This window comes from Triplophysa dalaica, chromosome 8 (genome assembly GCF_015846415.1).
Source record: "Triplophysa dalaica isolate WHDGS20190420 chromosome 8, ASM1584641v1, whole genome shotgun sequence".
In the NCBI taxonomy this organism is placed as follows: domain Eukaryota; kingdom Metazoa; phylum Chordata; class Actinopteri; order Cypriniformes; family Nemacheilidae; genus Triplophysa; species Triplophysa dalaica.
This window is the reverse complement of record NC_079549.1, coordinates 22,403,316-22,425,642: the sequence shown is the minus strand read 5'-3', so window position 1 is coordinate 22,425,642 and position 22,327 is coordinate 22,403,316. Positions and strand designations below refer to the sequence as shown.

The 22,327-nt window shown below is 38.2% G+C and overlaps 1 protein-coding gene across 11 annotated transcripts in view; it reads right to left on the bottom strand.

Annotated features, from left to right (window-relative positions):
* Positions 1-22,327, bottom strand: part of tns1b (tensin 1b) — a 171,942-nt gene that overhangs the window by 52,530 nt on the left and 97,085 nt on the right. For 10 of the 11 annotated variants that reach the window (XM_056755607.1, XM_056755610.1, XM_056755612.1 and 7 more), the window contains 3 exons: positions 15,721-15,759; positions 6,366-6,407; positions 191-240 (listed from right to left, as the gene is read on the bottom strand). In XM_056755607.1, coding sequence (XP_056611585.1) covers positions 191-240; positions 6,366-6,407; positions 15,721-15,759 — 131 coding nt within the window. Of the gene's footprint in view, positions 1-190; positions 241-2,372; positions 2,590-6,365; positions 6,408-15,720; positions 15,760-22,327 lie in introns of those variants that run through there. The other variant, XM_056755615.1, reaches the window with a different exon arrangement.

Here is a 22,327-nt window from a genome sequence, read left to right as displayed (position 1 = left end):
TTTAAGACATTTTTGAAACTGCTTATTCTCAGACTACAATAAAGTTTGTGTGACTGATCCGAGCAGACCAACAACAGCGGAGGTCAAATGTCATGGATTTGGGAACGCTGTGAGTGTACATCGAGATGTTCAGTACAGCACTACATCACACCAGAGAACTCAGAGATTTCTGATAAAACAAATTGTTTACCTGGATGGTCTGCGTCGAGACTCCATGCTCTTGGAGGATTTGGTGGAGCCCTTAGACACAAGAAAATTTGAGTTAGCATCTTGTTTGAGAAAGACAAACTAAAGTTTGCTATTGTGCTGACACTAATGTCATGGACCCTCGTACAAACGTAAAAAATCTGTTAAAAAAAAATGGCACAATATGTTTTAATGTGATATCGTTATATTTTTACAGTTGATTTACCTGTTTTAAAAATGTAATTACATTTTAACATTAACGAAAATATTTGTTAAAAAAACTGAGAACAGAAAATGTACAGGTAATTTTTACGGTTTCAAAAATAATGGACAATGTTAATCAGATTATGAAGCGACATGTTGTGTCAAAGCAAGTCGACAGAAAATGTTTAAATCTAATCTAACATTTCTATTAAGTATCAGGCTGACAAACTCAAGAAGGTAAAGAAGTCGTAAACAAATAATACAAAATAATTTACAAAACATTTACTCAAACATCCCTACTGGTTGCTTATCCATTGAATGTTATTTGTACACTGTAATAAACTATGTAAAGAATTCAACAAGCAAACATCTTTACACTATAAGCACACATTGATTTATGCATTACAGCAAAGTTGTGTTTAGTTAATTTTTAGTTATGGTTCAATTTTTAACTGGAAATTGTATTAACTGATACATAGTATATGAATAATAATAATAATCAGCCAATTTAATACAGCTCTTATCTCAACCAGTGGTTGTGTCGATAGCTCAAGCAATACTGTATGTCTGGGGTGGGACTACCTGTGTAGTGAAGCAAAGGAAGATGGGAGGAATGTTTGAAACTTTGAAAACACTCATCAACCAATCCAATGTGTTCATGGTCTCAGTTCAAGCGAGAAACAGATGAGATCTCACAAATGTGGAAACATTCAGTGAGTGACTAAATGATGGTGCACCATAGGGCATGACGGAGAATACTAAAAAGGAACAATGCTTACTAAGAAAACCCAGAATCAGCATCTAATTACAGACAGAGCTGGGGCCCGTTCTAAAACGGTATGGATCCTTTTTTTCATATGTACAGTAGAAATCTTAGAGTACTATAGAAGAACACAAACCAATACTTTGAAAAAGTTGTTGCTTTCATTTTCCAACAAAATCCAAAACCATTGCAATACATAACTTTACAACTTTTATTTATTACAGAAAAACATAAATGGCCTTTACATTTCACTTCTACTCCTTAACTAGGTGAAGAGTCATTCTAACACAAAAAAGGACCAAATTCATGTCATTGGTTGAACCGTTCTTGCCACATTCGGCTGGTCAGGATTGTCAAATAAACGGAGTAATGTTTTGAAAGCTCCCCTAAGTCACAGTGTTTACAAACACAAACAAACCTACACACTTCTTACTTTTTGAATATTGAATCTGGATAGCCGAAAATCTTGAACATGTAAAAAAAACACAAATCACTTTCGATTTCCTTTACATTTCCGTGCATTCCCTCACTCTCATGTTTAACAGTCGGGCGCGTTTAATGTTACTTCATGAATCTTTCCATTTGAGTTTATATCATTGTTAAAACACATTCATTTCCTCAATCTATTATCAGTCCAAGAATCCATTAAAACCCACTACAACAATGTTTGCACGGTATTGCAGGACCGATCCAGTTTCAAATCAACAGATTGTAAAAGAACATTAGCACATTTTGTAGCCAACACACATTTATGTACAGATTTCCGGGCCATCCCATTATAAACCTAAAACTTGAGGAAACTCGCATAGAAGCTATAATAAAACAAAAACGGGGAGTGCCTGCCCCCCTCCCACTTTTCTCCAGAGAGAAGCGTTACGACACACAAGAACAACACACCCTGGCATTTAAGACCCTCTCCCCATCCTCACAGTCCCACCATCCATCTATCGGCACGCTGTGCCCGGCTCCAAAAACATTCCGTTAATCAGCCGATAATTGCGACCCCCAGAAGGACGGCCAAGAAGGGGTGGGTGGGGGGTTGGAGGGGTCTCAGGCGGGCTTGATCAAAACCAGCTGTAAAACACTGCTTGCAAGCGGGCCGACAAATAAACCGTCCGAGAGCGAGGCAGCGCATGCAACTCCAACACAAAGACGTGCGATCCAAGATGAACCCCAAAACGTGCAAAGCTTGGAATTCCACAGAAATCCGAGGGCCTACCTTAAACAGGTAACCTGTACTCCACCTCCAGGCATCGCGCAAGGAAGACAAGCGCCTTCGTAGAGATCCGCTGGGATTCATGGTTGGGAAGTAACGCTCTGGTTCTCCTCGCATTCCCCTTTTCCCAAACCGTGCCTCACGTTCTCGGCTCTATTTTGGTTCTGCGCCGCGTTGAGGATGCCACATGCCTGCCGTCAAAATCCAGCGGACCACAGCCTTCTTTCTTGCAGTCAAAAAAGTTTCTCTTTGCCTTGTTTTGTTCTTCCCTCCCGCCTTCCCAACTCGCCTCCCTCTCGGACCCCTCCCTTTCCTCGGCACTGCTCCCCCTCCTTCTTTCCCATGCTGCGTGCGTGTGTTTCTGCCACCCGCATTTGTTTGGATCTTCCATCTAGCCTTTGCTCCCTCTCTGGGTCACACGTTCAGCAGCTGATCATTCCGACCTCCTTAATCCACCCAACAGTTTCAAGTTTTCACGGTTGTTCTTCAGCAGAAAATCATGACCCAACATCTCTGCTTCGTGGATTCAAACTTATAGTCTACTGCATCGCAAAAGGGTCATGTTATATACTACAAAATAAAAGAAATCCCTCGGGTCCACTTACGATGTTTGGAACATTTAACGCCCAAAATAGCCAAGTTCATGACTGTATCCGTACTCTCCATGACCCTGGACCTTGTGCTTTTAACGCCACGAAGACACATGATTTCATGGTACATATACATTTTCAACCCTCTGTGACCCAAACATAAAAAAATCATCACTTATTCATGTCATTCAACACTTGCACACGTCTCATTTCTCAAAGAAATTTTAAGAAATGTCTCAGTGGTTTTGTGTTCATAAAATGGAAGGCAATGGGGGCCAATGTTGCTTGGTAACCAACATTAAAATATCTTCTATTTGCCTTCTTCGGATCACATTTTTTGTTGCAGGTTTGGAATGACATAAGCAAACAATGCAATGATTTCCATTTTTGTGTGAACTATCCCTTATTTTTTTCTCAAACGGCTAATTAAGCTAATTGAAGGCCCTTTGACACGTCCCACCCCCACTTCCTGTTTTAGAAAGGAAATATGTCGACACTTCCAAGCCGTTTCATCATGTCACAATAACAGCATACGGACGATAGTTTGAAGAATAGAGAGGCAGATGTGACACCTAGCCAAAAACAGCAAAGGGTTTGGCAAACTCTAATTCGAAAAATGTATAGCTCAAATGTACTTTAAGTCGCTTTGGATCAAAATGTACAAATGTAATGTTGAGGTCTGATCTTCAGCAATAAGAAAATCTTATACTATAAAATCTTAATATATAGGTAGTGCTGTCATACTACCTATACATTACCTTGATACTTGGAAATAGACCATTGTCAATAACCCATTAGTTGCTTTTGCCATGTAAATCATTTGCTCATGTTTCTGGTGTATTCTTTGCATCCTTGTGTGAGGACAAATTGTAAAAAATGTAAAATATTAAGTATGGTTTAATATTACAATGGACTCTGTCATCTCAAGCATTTAAGGAAAAATTGATTCCTCATGATGAGACCTCTTAAAATCGGAGCCAGAGGGGATAATAACTAAAATCCAATGACTGAAGTCGAACCAAAGACATTAACAAACTATGACTGCTTTAACCCATAGTCAGGCAAAAACAAATATCTTGTCACGCTCTGAGAGGTAAAAAAGGACATTGATACAGGAAGTCATATGCCTTCTCGAGATTCAATTTGCTTCCTATCATGAATCAAAGACGTCACCATAACCACAACCAAATGACCGTGAGAGACCCCAGAGGTGAAGGAGGTGCAAGTTTCCCATGATGCCCCGGGGCGTGAGCCACAGGGACATGCAGCTTTAATTATGGACACACAGGGTGATATAAAACATAGACATTGTTTTCCACAAGCCAACAGCTGCACGCACATTGTTCTGGTTCTCTTAAGAGCGATATTACTGATCTTTTAAAGACATGCATGTTAACAAGACAACGTGAGCTACAAAGACGTTATAAAGATATTTCATTTAAAGCATTATCCAGACAGTCAGCACAGCACAAAATGAATATATTACCTAGAAGTTTTGTCTTGTTTTTATATATAATTAATGATGAGCAGAACAGATGAGGTAAGGTTTATAATATTGTCATTCATTTTTTTTCTGATATTTTCAGTTTTGAAAAATCTGTCCAAAATAATTCCAGAAAAAATGCCATACCATGTTAAACCCTGTTTAGCAACATCATTCTGAACTCAACGAGTTGTATTCTTGAAAAGGAGAGATGAGGGCTTCTATTCAAAACCCAAGTGTTCGGAAATGACTGCAATTATCCATCATTGCGACGAATGAATTGTGACTTTTCAACCTTAATGCATTTATGTCATTTTGCAATTTGGTACGATAGTTCAGCTACCTCACGTGTTTACTTGGTTAGAGGCGAACTAAACTCTGCAAGATTAACACAAAATACCACAAACCAAACTAGCACATGACCGTTCACATCTGGTTATTTATCTGTCGAGCGGTTATAAAAGCACATCAGAAATAACACTGGGAATTCAAGGCTGTAATGTTATGATACACCTCACACGACAGCTGTCTCTCAGCTCAGGAGGAATGCACGAATGCCGAATTTGTAATGCGATACTTCCTTCGCCAAGCACGAATGAGCTCACAACTATCTATATGTCTTTATGATAAACTTTGCTTGATAATATTCTATAAGAAAATACATTAAAAGGATGCACAGATGATGGTTTTTAACCGTGGTGAAATCAATCAAGTTCAATTTTGCTGGATAATCGGTGCAGAACATCCCCAAAAAAGTTAGCAGCAGTTGTAGTATGGACCTACTCATACCGTAGCTTAATATAACATCCAATGGGAGGTATTAGCAAAGGATGAATTGTGCCCATGACGGCATTATTCAGAGTTGGGAGGCGTGTTTGCGCTGAACAGAAATGCAGTGAATTCGTTGACATATTGACACACCAACACACGCTGTGCCTGGATGGAATCTGAGGCAAATATCTCACGCTAAAGAGGCGAAACTGTTTGGTCAAACTGTTCCAGAAGTCTATACGTAGGGGTTTTCTCTTTATGGCATCTCTTTAGGCTACGATCCAGCTCAATGCTGTTGCAATAAAAAGATCTAATGATGTTTCTGTGGGACCATAAGAACCTCTCGGAGTCTGAAGAGACACGCTCCTCTAACCAAACGTCTGAATTTTATTTGCTTCAGTGCAGTTAGTCATGTGCAGCTGCGTCTGGCCGAGCGTGAGTGTTACTCACGGACTGGAGGGAACGGGGAGAATATGGTGGATGGTTGGAGAGCTTCTCTGAGGGGGATTACGCCCCATGTGAACACACATGCTTGAGATACAGCATGATTTGAATACGAAACTCTTCCTTTAATTTGAACTAAATCCTCACAATCCAAACCCATATGCTGACGTCCTGTCAAATACAAAAGGACAGTCATCTCATGGCATCAGCCAAAGACAAAAAAACATTTGCAAATATTATAAAATCTTCTTACAGCCACTACGGTCACTGCGAACCGCTGCATTGAAAACGTTGTACATTATTTGAACAACTTGATGTTTCTTCAAGCATTCCAAGTACGTTTTACAGAAAAACATAAGAATAATGACAAACGTAAGTTTTTGGGGGTGAACTATTCTTTTACCTTCCTTTTCACCTCTTGGACGGTCAATACGATCACAGTAAGGTTTGGCTAATCCTACCGATAGTTTGAGCTTCATCACTCCGTGAGGTTTAGACTGCTGAAGTTTAGACTACAGAGGACGCATAGCAACGGCCAACCATCTAAATATTTATATTTTAAAGCGGTTATTTCAATATTTACATTTCAAGCGATTAGACATTCAGTAATGACTTTACACTGTGTAAGGCTTGGGATGTGCCGTTGTCCTGATGTAAAGAAAGCACACGCACACTAATATGGTTGTAAAACATTAGTAAAATACTTACTGTTGTCTCTACATGCTTCAGAGGGAGATCAATGCTGGGAGCCTGAGGAAGAAAGAGGAGAAATCTGTTAAGACACAGCAACTCACTGACTGTGGAAAAAGACTTCAGTCTGACATGACTGTACGTTACACATCTGTAGGACACCAGAAGCTTAAAATAAAAAATTAAAAACACATAAAAAGCGACATATTGTTCCTCTCCGAACAAAACCTCAGATGGATCTGGAAATAGAAAAAAACTGTACTTTTTCAATGATTGTTGTCAAGCTGACAAGCACTTTTTAATCGTTTTTATTAGTTAGTTATCTGCAAAATCCAATAACAAACATGGAGAGTGAGTATTGATTTATTGAAAAAAAAAATCATGAAATACAGACACATTTACAACAGCATACGCTTGTGTATTCACTAGAGTCACACAAAAAGTACTAATTAAAAATAGCATATATCGGTCATTATTTATAGATGTTATTAAAACCATTTAAACATTTAACTTGATCAAATAAAATAATTGCCTTGCATCAAACTGGAAATTTCACAAACTCAAAGAATTTAGAAAAATATCACTTGATAATTTTGAAAACTCACATATTAACAAGAGTGAATGACTCACATCTTTGCCATGTTTGTTGGTTTTAGAGAACGTTTGAGTCATTTTCTATAAACAGTCTATGTCTGTATTTATACTTCATGCTATTAAGCATCAAGGTGGTCTTATCAAATGTTTCATTTAGGTCTGAGTGAGTCTGCTGTATTCATATTTACACAAGCTAAACTTAAGAAAAAACGCAAGTTCCAAAACAAATGCTAAAAGAAGCCAAGAGTTTAAACTATATTGTAGTACTGATTGGCTGCTCATGTTGCAATGCATTATGGGTGTTATTTTCTTCTCTCCAGAATGAAACTCTTAGACCTCAGTTGTTTTCTTTAAAATATATAAATATGCCTTTTTTTGTTGAAAATTGCCTTGTTCATGGAGGTGAAAAGTATGATATATACTACATTATGATAAAGTAAAAAAAAAGGAAGGAATGCCTTTACTTAGACTGTACTGTACTTGTATGGATTTTCCCATATCATAATTTAAAGAACAATAAAACAAAACAATATATATCCTGGCTTGCACTCTTGTAATGGTCACACACTCCCAAACACATCAAAGGGGGCAGGATAGGTTACAGACTGAGCCCAGTGTGTAGGTGCATCGCTAAACAGCCAGGGTAAATATTTAGACTTGAGCGCATAGCTCCAGCATTAATGTGAAAGTGGGGAGACTGCCCAGCGGCCAAGACGCACCATATACAGAAGTTTTTCACCGAAGTTTTTCCCCCATCAGCTCTGAGGTCCTGAGCCAGGGAAGGTATTTATTTATGAGCTCTCTGGCCCCCAGGAATCCATGATGTCATGAACCAGCTCGAGCCTGGCCAGACTCAAAGTACCCCTGTAAGACTGAGATGGCACAGAAACACAAGAAATAACCACGTTGAGACAAGAGGACATGGGCAAGATCGAGCTATAACCGGCGAGATATGGAAGTCCTGCTATATATTTCCAGTAATGGGCAGCTATGCGGTCTTTAAACTCGATGGGATGGTTGAACATGTCAGAAGATATAAAACGTAGAAAATACACAAATGACATCCAGGGAACTTTGGAGACTCAAGCATTCGGGTGATTCAGACGAGAGGCGAAACCTCAGGCTTCTGAGGTCTGAGCGGTCAGTGATGTAATGTGAGTCATCAAATCTCCCAATTCCGCAGAAGACCCTACACGTCCGTCTCGATTCCTGAGAAAAACGACTCGCTAAGTCTGTTTTCCAAGATTAATAAAGCTAGCAAGAAATTATATACCCCGGCTGCAGTGTACACTGCTGTCGCCCCTGAAACGGATTCCAGGAGCTGAGGCTCAAACCGCTAACTAGAGCGCATCCGCTTCACCGACACCGAACATTTGGCAACATCAACGTTCTGCATGCTTCCGAGGCCGCTTGTTACGTCCATCCAGCGTGACCACCGATAAACCTATTATGGCCCCCGCTTGTCATGCAAAGAAGTCGAGCCAGACCTGCAAGACCAAACCACTAATGCAAATAGGAAATAGCGAATCAAGATAGAACCGTTGGCGAAACTACACAGAGTCCATCGATAATCTAGGGGTCTGTCAAGATGTCCATACCGTGGTGTGTAAACCACTCCGAGACAAGAGTCTCCAGCATGCAATCCAAACAGAATCAAAGACATCATCAAAATGTACAGGTAGGAAACTTCCACGGATAGACTCCTGTTAGATCAAAGTTTCAGTCCTTTTGGTTTAGAGCGTGCTGGAAAATAAATGTTAAGATGGGGCTGTCTGAGGACTGCATGATGATCAAACAATCTGTAACAGTGCCAATGGGAATGTTTCACCCAGATGGTAAACCTTAACACATTTCTGAATATCAGACACTTTCTCTGGCCCTCATTCTCACATCTTGCTTCAACCTCTCTCAGTGGTTTGTCATCTTCTCTCCTGCAGTGCATACATCTTTTACTTCAGCCTTTCTTTATTTTTTAACTCCATTACCATTGCCTGGAGTGGATACTTGGACTGGATCGGAGTAACACACCAAATAGCAAAACATTTTAGTCTATTTGCACCGTAAAAAAATTCTTTACAAAAATCAAAAAAAATTCTATCAGCTGGAGATCTTTGCAGTAAAATTACAGGATATAAGGATATATAAACTGTTTTCCCCGTTTTTTTTAATATTTGATGCCTTTTCACAGTTTTTACTGTATTTCAAAAATTAACTGTAAAAATAAAATAGATATTTTAAAATCGTTTTCCTGATTTTCTTGTGAATTTACAGGTTTTTACCGTATTTAATTTTTTTATTCTAAAGAACAGTAATATTTTATTGTAAATTTTACGTGTAAAATTCTGTAAAAGTTTTTCTTATATCTTTAGTTCAAGAGCGTACAGTAGGACTCTGTACCGCAAGAAACAGTTTCCCGGTATCTGCTGAACATTGCATCATAGTCACAATGATGAGCAATATTTTGGATTTCAGAAATGATCCAGATCCCGAGACAACACCATCATGGATATAAGCTGCGATTTATGAACAACTCTCAAGCAAAGATTCATAATTGCCAGGCTTATGATGCCAAAGTCAAGTTCATTCTTTGGTCTCACCGTACATGCACCTTTAGACTTGTGTGGTCTGTAATGCGTCTTAAAATGTTGACATGAACTACACGATTTCAGCTACAGCATTTATTAAAAAGCTAACAGGATGATGTTCCTGAAGAGCGCTTTGGGTGTTTTCCAAGCGAAGCCGGTTTAATCCTGTTGTTTCACAATAATTGTTTCGGCTGGTTCTTGCAATCTGTTACCCTTCTGTATGGTCTATTTTCACAACTCCTGCAACTAATCACAAAGCCCTTCCTATTCTGTGTCCGAATTTACAGAAATACAACCTAGATACTTATCTAGAAACATGAGTTAATCTCTTCAAAAAGAAACGGCACATCTCCTTATAAACACATGATTTAAGATATTCATATTCGTAGCAAAAACAGCGTGGGTGTAATGTGCCGAAGGATAGTAACATGGATGCATTCATAAGGCGCAAACCAGGGCAACTTGACAGGATTAGAGATTTGTGCATTGACGGATGTTCAAACTGATCAAAAAGGAAAAGAATGACATGATTCAGTCCAGACGGGCACGGTTCATCACATGACCGCTCGCTTTAACCAATTCACAGAACGCAAATTATAGCCCACTTAAGTAAATAGAGCAGGAATAAAAAGGCACAGGGAGTTTCCTTGCAGGGAGGCACAAATCGAGTGAACAGAGCCTCCTTTAAAATGCCATGTGGCTAAAATAAGCCCAGACGGTACTTATGTAAAACCAAGAATGTCCGATTATCATTATACTGTCATTAATATTCCAGTGCAATATTCTACTTAGGCACAGACTACACAATTTAACTTTGTTTTGTGTTTTGCTTTAATATTAACTTTTTCTTTAAGAATCAAACATGCTAAATACAACAATAAAAAAATTACCATCTACAGTACTCAACACAATATTTTCACACATTTATACTTTTCAGTATTATTACTCATACGCGGAAATTAAAAGGTTGTGGCATAACACTGACTTCAAAACAACTGTTTAACATAACACTTACTAAAAAGTAGTCGTCCAAGATATCTAAGTGTCCATTTGATGGTTTTTGTCTTTTATGACTAATACTGTCCTCACAAACCATGTTCTAGACGTAGTTACCCACCATCGCTTCATCCCACCTTCCCTGTGCTACAGAAATTTCTACGATTTTCTGACAGTGACAATTGGAAAATAGTTTTTAAAATATGTGAAAATTTGTATGTTTTTTGTTTATTTACAATCAACCGATTTATCCTGATTAAATGATATTAGCTCAGAATTTACTTGCTAAAAATACACTAAAATATTCATGCTACGTAAAACAAAATACCATCAGAATATTTAGCATGACACACAATTGTACAAGAACTATAAAAAAAGTCGGGTGAAACCACAATTTGTAAAATTCTGTTAAAAATGAACTGTTTTGGCCTGGTTTCAAAAAAACAGATTAGTTCAATGCCTTGGAAGAATACATTACTGGTGTGCATCTTGAGGAGAAACAATGGCACTGACAGGTCGCACATTCATTTTAGTATGGGACTAGGTTTAAGCCTTGTCTGAATCTATTGATATAGATATGGTTTGCGCTATTCTATACAATATATAATGCTTTCTTAAACTTTATCTTTACATGCATTATTCTTGGTGTAAACTTGCCTTCTGTTGCTTTGATGGCCTGCCAAACTGGTCAAGATGAAATCAATGAACAGCAGTTTGGTCAAGCCAGAGGTCTTAGTATAAACCAGCTCAGATCAGTAAACCAGCTTGAGCTGGTTCAAGTTTTCCATTTCTTCGCAGGAAAAATCGGAGAAGAACAGGCTCCTAATCCGAGGTATCCTGTGGAGCTGAGGGTGTGCCCACGTCGATTCAGTGACTACGGCCTGCCAATGTGGTATTACAGCCTCTCCTATGGGATCTTAAAATACTCAAGCCTTTGTTTCACTGTAGGCTCTCTGCATTTAGAACAAGCCTTTCTCTGTCTGTTTCACTTCAGCTTCATGTGGGTAAACTTATAGTTTTACGTTTCACTGTCAGTAACTTTGGAAAGTGCTTTAACACGGGATCAGTAGCTATTCGTCCTAAATCACCCCTATGACCATAATGTCTATGAAACAGGTATACCAAGCATTTCAAAAAGCTTTTATGTGCATTTCTGTGGGCCACAGATTTATATCCCAATGAAAATTCCGCAAACCGCACAGTTAAAAAGGCATTTTGTCAATGTACCATGTGCTTGTCGTACTAATGATGGGAAAAATTGCCTGTTCTATATTGAGACTATATACGCATTTAGTCACTGACCCCAGTTCAACTGCCTACCGAACAGCGACCATGTAGATCAAATCTCTCCTTAAACACAGAGCAGATCTTCAGGAACAAAGACAACCACAAACGGGAGGAGTTGCTTGAAGCCAGAGGTACTGTAACTGTACACTGTCCATATTGTCTGCTGCCTCCCTCTGGTGGCCACAGGAAGTGCAGGATCTCACTAGCATCAAGACAGAGCCTGTTGCTTTAAAAATGGAAATGTGATATATAAAATATAATTTGCTTTTCTCCTAAGAGAAATAAAGAGTTCAATATTCAATAAACGCAACACGCTGTGATCTTTCGAAACCCCAATGGAAACAAGAAACAAAGTACAACAAATATATATTTTAACACATTTACCTACAAAAACCATTTATAGGGGACACAAAAAAAAGGTATTTTGAGAAATGTTCATACAGTGGAAGTCAATGGGAGCCAGTGCTCTTGGAATACCAAAGTAATACAGGTCTGGAATGACACAAGGTTGAGTAATGATAAAATCATTTTTTTAATTCATAAACATTGCTCAGCCTAGAGCAGGCAGGTCTTTTGATACCGATCTAATAACTACCTGCAGTTCTGCATTAAAAACTAGTTCCTCAAGTTTATTCTTAAACAAGGACTGGAACATGCATTAAAGAGACCTTGAAAGAAAACTTCAGGATTATCTGATAATTCGTTCTTAATAAACTGTGCAAATAAGTTATTCAAAGCAGACAAATGTTTGGATTTAAGATCTGATGTTGTTTGTCAAAGTGCAGCACACGGAGCACCTAAAAAGGACATGATCTGCGTCCAGCACCTCAGAGCACAGTACAGAGTGATTTAAATGTGTTTGGTTAATGTCCAGGCCCGGCTGATACAACAACGTTCAACAAATAAAAGCCTTTAAATTCATCTCAACATCGACAATTAGGGGTTGAATGTTGAACGTTTGGCTGAATAGCAAGTGTATCTGGCTCCGTACAGTACAGTACACGCACAAGTACAGCTGCTTTACTCTCTGCAATGTGCAGCGGGGAAGAAAAACCCTGTAAACAGTGGAGGAGTCGAACATTTCAGTGGCATTCTCTGTTTACGCTTCACTAATGGAGGGTCCGTGGCTTTCGTCCATCCCTTGAGATTTCTACGGAAAGTATTCCAAAGATGGTATTCAGCTGAAGAATTTGGAGCTGTGAGAACCCACGGACAGAAATGTCTCTGACCCCAGGTAAGGGCTCACAAGAGGCAGAACGGACCCCTCGCTATACATGTTGCGTAACTCATGTTGTGCATAGAGCAAACGGGCACTGGGCACTGACAGATCCCTGCTCAATGTCACCCATCGGCCGGCGTGTGTTTCACCTACTCATGGCCAATTATGGCCAATATTACATTGTGGGGATACAGACACAGACCAGATGGCTCGAGGACAGAAGACAGCTCGGAGTGGAAAACAGAGAGGGAGAAAGTCCAAAGCCTCACGTTAAAACAATGTAGAGAGTATGTTATTGAGACTGAAGTGTTATATCAGCATCAGTTGTTGTACAACTGAACAATACTGGAATAGTTTACAAAAAAATCTTATAACAGCATTATTTAAAGCAATTAAAATAGTTTAGTTTTTATTCTAATCAGCATACATTAAACACTTCAGTTAAAATAATTTCTAACTGGATATTGTTGTCCCGGTTTCAAGTACAAATACCTAAAAAATTCTATATCAAAGGGATTTTTTTTCTTATTTACTTGATAAGTAAAGTGCTCTTATATAATAGCAAAATATGTCACAGTTACATTTTATAGTAGATTTACATTTACATTTAGGCATTTGGCAGACGCTTTTATCCAAAGCGACTCACATTGCTTTATCCTATACATTTTACATAGGTATTTGCAATCCCCTGGGATCGAACTCTCAACCTTGTGTTGTTAACGCAATGCTCTTACCACTGAGCTATAAGAAATAGTAATATTTTGAATGCCAGACACTGGATAAGAAAAAAGGTTCATTCAACTTGATTTTTCTTACCAAATTTTAAGATATGTTTGCTTGTTTTAAGCACAAAATGACTTCATTATTTTATTTTATTTTTTCTTTAATCTGAAGGCATTTTGCATAAGAACATATCTGGAATTTTACACATTTGTCCTGTATAATCAAAAAAACTAAATGAGAAATTCAATTTTTTTGCCGTGAAGATAGTAGGACTACATTTACTTATGTAATATATTGCAAAACAGATTACATTTACATTACATTTATTCATTTGGCAGATGGTTTTATCCAATGCAACTTACAAGTAGAAGAGTTTTTACATATATACATATATATATATATAACCGTACTTAAAAACAGGCTTTTCGTCAGATTTGTTTGGTGAAATGTCCTCATGAAGATTGATGCATTTGCACATGAATACTAACCGGTTGTTCCTTCATGTACTGAAAAAGCGGGAATGACTTGCATAAGAAAGAAGTTGTTATTAAAATGACCTCTTTGTCTATTTTGCTCATTTGGGATACACGTTAGATCTGTTCCAGATATCTTACTATGCCATGTTTATGTTTATGTATGCTTTTCTAACCGAAGTCCCATTTGGCATCATCATTTAAAACGTATTATCTGGTTTGATGTTTTTTTTATTCCAGATCTAACCACCAGCCAGCCATGGCGTTCAGCGGAGGATAACTGACCAAACATGGAGTGAAAGCAGGTCTCTCTCGGCAGAAACGGTCCTGAATTCACTGAGAAGCTATTAAACGGAGATGTTGTTGGCCTCTGTGAGCTCAGCCACTGTAAACACAGTGAGCTAAGCGGCTTTGCTTTACAGAAAAGTGTGAGCGAATGCTGGGGGCTGAGATACGCCGCATACAAGCTGATGGTTAGACGCCATCCAATTTTTAGGGAAGGATGCATTACGAGAATGTTAATAAAAGTTTCGCTCTGTTATGCAACTCGGAATGCGTTGTCAACATCTGCCAACCAATGGGAATTGCGATTGTTTATGTTTTCGAGATTCCGGGTTATTTTATGGTGGTGTAATCCATCACATCGTGACCACAAGGGTAAAGAACACTTTTGCTAAACAAAATCACAACGCATTCACCTTTACACGTAACAGGGATGCTGAAACTGCAGGTGTAAGCCTCACGAAACAAGATTCTCCATTTCAACATTTTTCGCAGGACAGCTGCTTTTCCTTTGGTTCGTTTGTAAAAACTGCTATCATTGAGATCTGTAATGTTACCTCAGCCTTTCTGCGTTCACACTTTTCCTCGGAATGTTGTTACGTTTCACATTCACCAGTCTTGAAATGGGCCTCTGGATTTCAAGTGTCTGGTTTTCAAGGCCTGTGGCGAGATTCAGCATACTGTACCTGCATTCACTTATAAACATAGCTCGTTCTACAATCTGTTGCTCTATCTGGAGAGCAGTCGAGGGAGAAAGTCAAACCCTTTCCAACAGTCGAAAGCCAAATTTTCCCTGAAAACAACTAAAAATATGTGTTCCATTCGAGGACGCTATGTACAACAAGAGACTTTTTCGCAAAGCGGCTAAGAGCGATGGATTCTGGCTTCCATCGCTAGGTCGAGCATAGGAGGAGCAAAAAGAGATCTTTGAGAGCGAAACCACAATTCCGACCAAAAAAGGAATGTGCAGTTTGCTATCGCTCATTCTTTGATATTCCCCCCGGCTTATTGAAGTCTTGGGAGAGCTTTGAACTCAGGACCCCGAGCTATTATTTCCCTCTTATAAATATTAATGCTTGTGGGAGGATACTTGCTGGACTCCAAAATAGGCAAAAATGTTTTACGGTTAATCTGATTAACAGAGGACATTCTTAGTATGGACTGTTCTATTTTTTTTTAAAGAAGTCAACAAATGAAACCAGAGATGTTCTTACCAGTTCATAGTTGGCTACAGGAACACATGGGGCAGAAACCTGCAAAACATAAAGGACACAAATATGAGGCTTAATTTTGTGATGTTAAAATCAAAAGTGCTCCATTGACATCATAAAACAAAACACAACCATTACAAAAACACCAAACGGAGGTTGAATGGCTAAAATAACAAAAGTGCATAATAAACAATATGAATAAATCTCCAGACAGGGCTTTTGTCTTTAAATTAAGTCATATTTTGTATTCCTCTTTATAAATTAGAAAGCTGCACAAAAAACACCAATAACAGTCAAAGTCTAGTTTTCGTACATGATAAGAAAGTCATTGCTGATAAAATATGATTTGATTTGTCGGAACTGAATATCTGCTGAGGTCCACTATAATAAGATTGCAGCCCAGTCCACTGCCACAACCAATATCCCTGAATTACATGAACAAATGAGCTCTGGACTCACAAACAGGATGGCAAACCATATTCTGCAACATTTAAGGATAAATGTGCGCTCTGTGTGCTTCGATTAAGCTACACTTTTATACTTTTAAGAATGTATTATACTGTAACATCTGTAATTTTAAAAGAAAGATTTTGCCCCCCATTGACTCCCATAGTAATAAAAATTACTTTATATTTATTTTGTTCTGTTGAAGACCAATGAAGACATTTTGAAGACTGTAGGACAGCAAACAGTTCTAAAGCACTTTTTACAACCATTGTATTTTTCCTACTATGGGAGACAATGTGGGGCAAAATCTGTCTGGTTATAAGCATTCTTCCAAATATCTTTGTCTGCGTTCAACCGAACAAAGAAATGTACAATATACAGATTGGGGAACGACTCGAAGGTTAGTAAATGATGACAGAATTTTCATTTTTGGGAGAAGTAACTACTTTAACTAGTTGCTTTGGATCTGCGTTACAGGAGGGAGATGTTTCAATTTCCTTCATTATGTGCAATATATATATATATATATATAATGTATATAAATTATTGTATTTTAGCTTTATATTTGTATATGTTTATGTGTAGGTAGTTTAGACATGAATTTAGAGAATGGTATGTTTTGCACAAGTGCATTTGTATGAGTTTATATAAATAATATATAAATATAATATAAAAATAATATATAAATCTGTAATCATTACTGTGTGATTGTATGCACTTGTTCTCAGATTTTCACATTTCATTGTAAATATGTAAAATATGGCTATATGCTGGTTCAAAAAAAATTGGATGTGAGGAATGTGAGGAACACACTGACTTGAGCACAAAAAAGATTCTTCTAGTTCTCTATAAAGTATCTCAAACCCAAGACAGCGTTTTTAAAGTTACCTTGCAAAGACCTTTAAAGCAAAATTTTATCAACCCAAAGGATTTATTGAATAAATAAATGTGAACTTGATTCTTCCTCATTCTACCTTTTCGGACAACCTCAGAACCACATGCAAAGCATTATGGGGTGCCATAGCGGGCAACTAAAACATTTGTGTTCCTTTAAAAACCATAACTCCGATGAAGGCATCTTGGTAGACAGAATGTTTCACAAACATAGAACTAAGACGTGACTTTATAACCTCCACATTGTGGGTGTAAAGAACACCTACTAATGTTCCACACAATCAAATATTATAGACTAGAGCTTAGCATAACTCTATGGATTTATTTGCTATGAAAATAACCAAACAATAACCTAACCTAATGCTTGCTTTTTCTTCGTTTCTAAAAATTCGAAGTTATCTTTAAGAAACAGTTCACCCAAAATGAACACAGAGAAAGATATTTGGAAGAATGCTTCTAACCAAACAGTTCTTGGCCACCATTAACTACCATAGCTGGAAAAATGGCTGAACAAAAAAGAAGATATTCGGAAGAATGTAGAAAACAGTTCTGTGGCACTTTGAGTTTAGACTACCATTGTAAATCTTCCAACTATGGTAGTCAATGGTGCCCAAGAACTGTTTGGTTATAATCATTCTTCCAAATATCTTTCTCTGTGTTCATCAGAAAACAAAGATATTTATAGAGGTTTGTAACAACTCGAGGGTGAGTAAATGATGACAGAATTTTTTTTTTGGGTGAACTGTCCCTTTAAGGCACCCAAGTGAATCTTGACAACCTAGTTAAAAAAACACTACTTGTACTGTATACCGCACTTTTTTGGCAAACAAAGTAAGTCATCTGCAAATTCCAGCATACAGAAACTTGCATACTGTGCACAACATACATCCTGTTACCAAATGATAGCATGCTATTCTAAACACACCCTATGATTTGAAAGCCACAAGCATAAAGATTGCGTTTATTTCTCACCGGACCTCACCGTCTAAGCGTGGTAAATAAATAAAGTCATAAGCCACTTGGGTCAGATTTCCTTCGTGTGATTTCAAGGACAACTATTTACGAATTTCCAGAGTTCAACCGTGTCTTCGCAAAAAATTTGATTCAGATGAAAGCGAGGAATTTGACTGCTCTGGAAGCCATCAGTTTAGACCGTTTGTTTTGACAGCTGAATATATAGATGTGTTCAGTCGAACCATCTGGCATTTGTGTTAAAGTTGCTCAGTTCGTGTAATTGCCTCAATGTTAGTCGAGAAAATTTTCAAGGTTATCCAAGTGTTTATAAAAGAGCCTCAACTAACTAGTTTGGTATAACAGGTGTCTTGGTCCTGAATGTATCTTTTTAACGGATGTTTGCAAGCAAAAGCAATGACACTACAATTTGAATGATATGAACAGGAAGTTGCTCTGTTGTGATATGACTGATGTGAGACTTTAAGCGTGATTATGAATCTGTGGACGTGGAAGGCAAACGCTAGAACAAACACACTATAAACAGGAAACAGATAAGAGTGACGCACCAAACCTCAGCTAACTGACATCCCATAATGTGCATTTATCTCAGGATTCCAGATCAGTTGAACAAACGTGGACAAAATGCAGTATACTGTATAATAAATCGTAACATAGGACATTTTTGTGGGGTCCAAACATACTTTCATTTCAACCAGCAAATAAACAGTTTTTCATTTTGAAAAGGTAAAATTGGTATAAAAAATGTCTGTGCCACGAGCGTCACCAAAAGGAAATAGCAAGAATAATGAGCTGTAATGGTCAAGATACTCAAAACAAAAAGTCTGCAAGTTTTAACACGTTTCAGAAAAAAACATTTTTGATATTTGTAAAAATATATAATAAAATTGCACACTTTATCTTCAATGCTTTTGTACAAAATGGAGACATATTGATCAGCCTTCACTGAAACACACAAGATGCTCTACATTCATATGTTTCTCCATTGTATGCTATCATTAAAGTATAACCAGAACATTTTGCTTAGAATTTGCATTAAATGCTGAACGTTAAAATTGCAAAAAAGATTTGTGTGAAATCAGAAAGCGATGTAGAACATAAACATTATCACTATTGATCTCAGACTTCTGAAGGTCACTGTATCTTCTGTATTCTAAGAATCTGCCAAAAAGACCAATTTACAACTTAAGCTTTGTGTCCGGTTAAAATACGGCCTCTTGTGTTTCTCCCTCATCAATTCTCTTTTTCTCCAGGCCATGTCTCGTCCTTTCTGAATGCTCCTTCCTGACCCAACATACAGTTCAAATATCGACATCATCTCACACGCAAACCCTCATCCACATTCCTTTTCTATCTCCATCCAAAACAGATAAAGTGCCACTTCATAATACACGACAATACTTGATCTAAGCATTTTTCAGGGTTCTGTTCTCAACCGTTGACCAGTCTTCTATCCCAGTCCTGGTGTATCTCTACCCTGGATTCCATTACCTGGTCTAACTCGGCCTGCAGGCACCTGCTGTTGACAGCTCGTCCACCTGCTATCCAGAACTAACAAACACCTTATGTTTGCCCTGAGATCTGGCCCGACCCAGCATGCCTTCATGTCTGTGAAAACGCCTGGAATGTTTGAGTCGGAGCCCTGACTTCTGCGATCTCTCATAGGGTCACTTTGAAGGGCAACAGAAGCAGGACCGGCCCGAATCCGTATACATACATTGTGTTTAGTTTGCTGATCTTACACAAATATGTTAAAAAACGGAGGGAATATTGCAATAGTTTTTCTCTAAGATCAAAAACATTGTTAGGTTCTGCAAGTTTGACTTGTGTTAGCAAATCACGAATCAATCAAAACTCTGGTTTGCAAATGTTCACATAGTTAAGGGATAGCGTGCCCAATTTTTTAATGTATTTTTTTATTTAAGCAGGCTCAAGCTGCGTTCCCACCAGACGCGAATGAAGCACTAAGTGAGAGTGATATGCATGTTAAGTCAATGTAAAGACGGGATGGAAATCCTACGACGCGTTTTGCGCGAATGACGGTGTGTGAATTGAGCATTTCTGGCATTTGATGTTGAAAAACACCCCAATCAGGAGCTTGCTTTTGTAGTGACGTGATTACTGCGTAGCAAGCGGAGGCAGAAATCCGAAACAACAAAGGAGAATAAAATCACCGTCGCTGTATATGGATACCCAGAGCTGTACTATACATCTTCTTACTTTTATCTAAAAAGGATCTTGCTTGGAAGAAAGTGAGTCAGGAGGCCGGACAATCTGGTAACAGTTTCATAACGGGATTGAGCCGCCTGGCAGAAGCCCCTCCCATGACGCAAATTTGCATCTGTTGTGTAGTGAACTTTTTGAACGAATGAAGCAAATTTCAAGTGCGAATGAAGCCAGTAAACTCAAAATGTACAAACGTTCAACTACCCACAATTTACTGCGTCTGGTGTGAACGCTCAGTCATTTCTTTTTAGACCTGTATTCATTTCTTTCTTCTCTAGAAAGCAAAACGAGGTTGTCATCATAAAAAGTAATTGAACAACATTGTCCCCTTTGACTAACAATGTGGAACTTTGTGGAAGCTCATATTTCTTTTTCCAGTGAATAATTCATGCAAGAATTTCTATTTTTGGGTGAACTATCCCTTTAGAAAGATAATTTTGCTATATGGCGATTGCTAAAAAATAATACTATAACTCTATACCGAAGCATAGCCACAGAAGTGAAGTCCGATGAGACATGCGGATCAAATCCTATAAGAAATATAGTGCACGAGACTGAACACTTAAAGGTAAACAGGTGTTTTGAACTTGGTGACATTTACCGTAATAAAGACGACAGATGCTCATGTTCTTTAGCGGGCTGAAATAACATCACACAATGAACATGTGACCCCTGATCCTCGTGTGTCAGAACAACATGCCTCATGTGGGCAGCAGACAGGAGATTCTGTCCAGGGATTTACAATATGACTCCACCACATAAATCATTCAGACACACTGTGAGTCTTCACCCCGAGAGAAAGCCCTGGTTAATGGATCATACTAGACCACTTAAAAGACAGCAAGGGTACATGTGAACACCAAGATGAAAACCACAGGTCTCTTATGTGTTTACTGTTTGTTTTTCAATGCAAATAAAATCTTATCTATTAAACTTATATATTTTCAAGATTCCTTTTTGAATCACATAGTAACCTTTTCTAAGGATGCATTGCATTGCTTTTTTTTTTCAGATTTACCATCATTTAGAAGATGCAAATTAGAATTTGGACTACAAATCTAACAATAGAACATAAATAAGATGCATGTGAGGCCTTGAAAAAAAGACTACATTAGATTTGTGCATATGCATGAACCCTTAAAATGCACCCTATGTAGCTCACTAGATTTTGGAAAGAGGCATTGTGTTGCAAAACGAAAATCAAATGAGAAGAAGCACTGCTCAACGCCACAGTAACCCAGTACCCCGCATAAAGACATTTTCAAACCACTTGGACTGATGACGGAAACAATCAAGTAAAAAAAATTCAAACCCCAACAAGAATTTATTTTTTGTCTTTGAATGATCAGGCAGTCGGGCAGAAACAAAATCTTTCCGAACGACTTGGCTGGCATGTTGGGAACATAAATCCGCAGTCAGTATCTCTCTGTGGAAAAGAAAGAGAAGCAAGGAGAGCGAGGGGAGAGAGAGTCGATGCGATGCCGGAGTACACAAATGAATATTAAATAATGAGCGGGTAATTGTTTTTACATTGCTTACATGCTTGTGTTAACAAGATTAAAGCAAGATCTGCCGGACGTCATGTGCTACCCGTACTGACTTCATAATCTGCTGCTTCATTAAATGTCAGCAAACCAACATTTTCTCTTCTGTGATACACATACAAATCATGTATATTCAAACCTGAAATGTTATAGCATATAATTGTCTTGAAAAAAATTATGCTTGAGGGATAAAAGAGCTTTTGTGTTCGACTGAAAATAACACATAAGAGCAAGTAAATCATTAGAAAATTGACAAATTTGAGGGAGTTACTCATTCATCTCTTTCCCTTAAATAAATTTTGGAAAATAAAGTAGCAGTTGTGATGGGTTCTGAACAAAATTCAACCATGCTGAACTTAAAATTCCCTCATGTGCGAGAGAGAGAGACAGAAAGAGAGCATAAGAGAGAGACAGAAAGACAGAATGATAGAGAGAGAGCGTGAGAGAGAGAGAGACAGAGAGAGTGAGAGAGAGAGAGAGAGAGAGAGTGAGAGAGAGGGAGAGAGAGAGAGAGTGAGAGAGAGAGA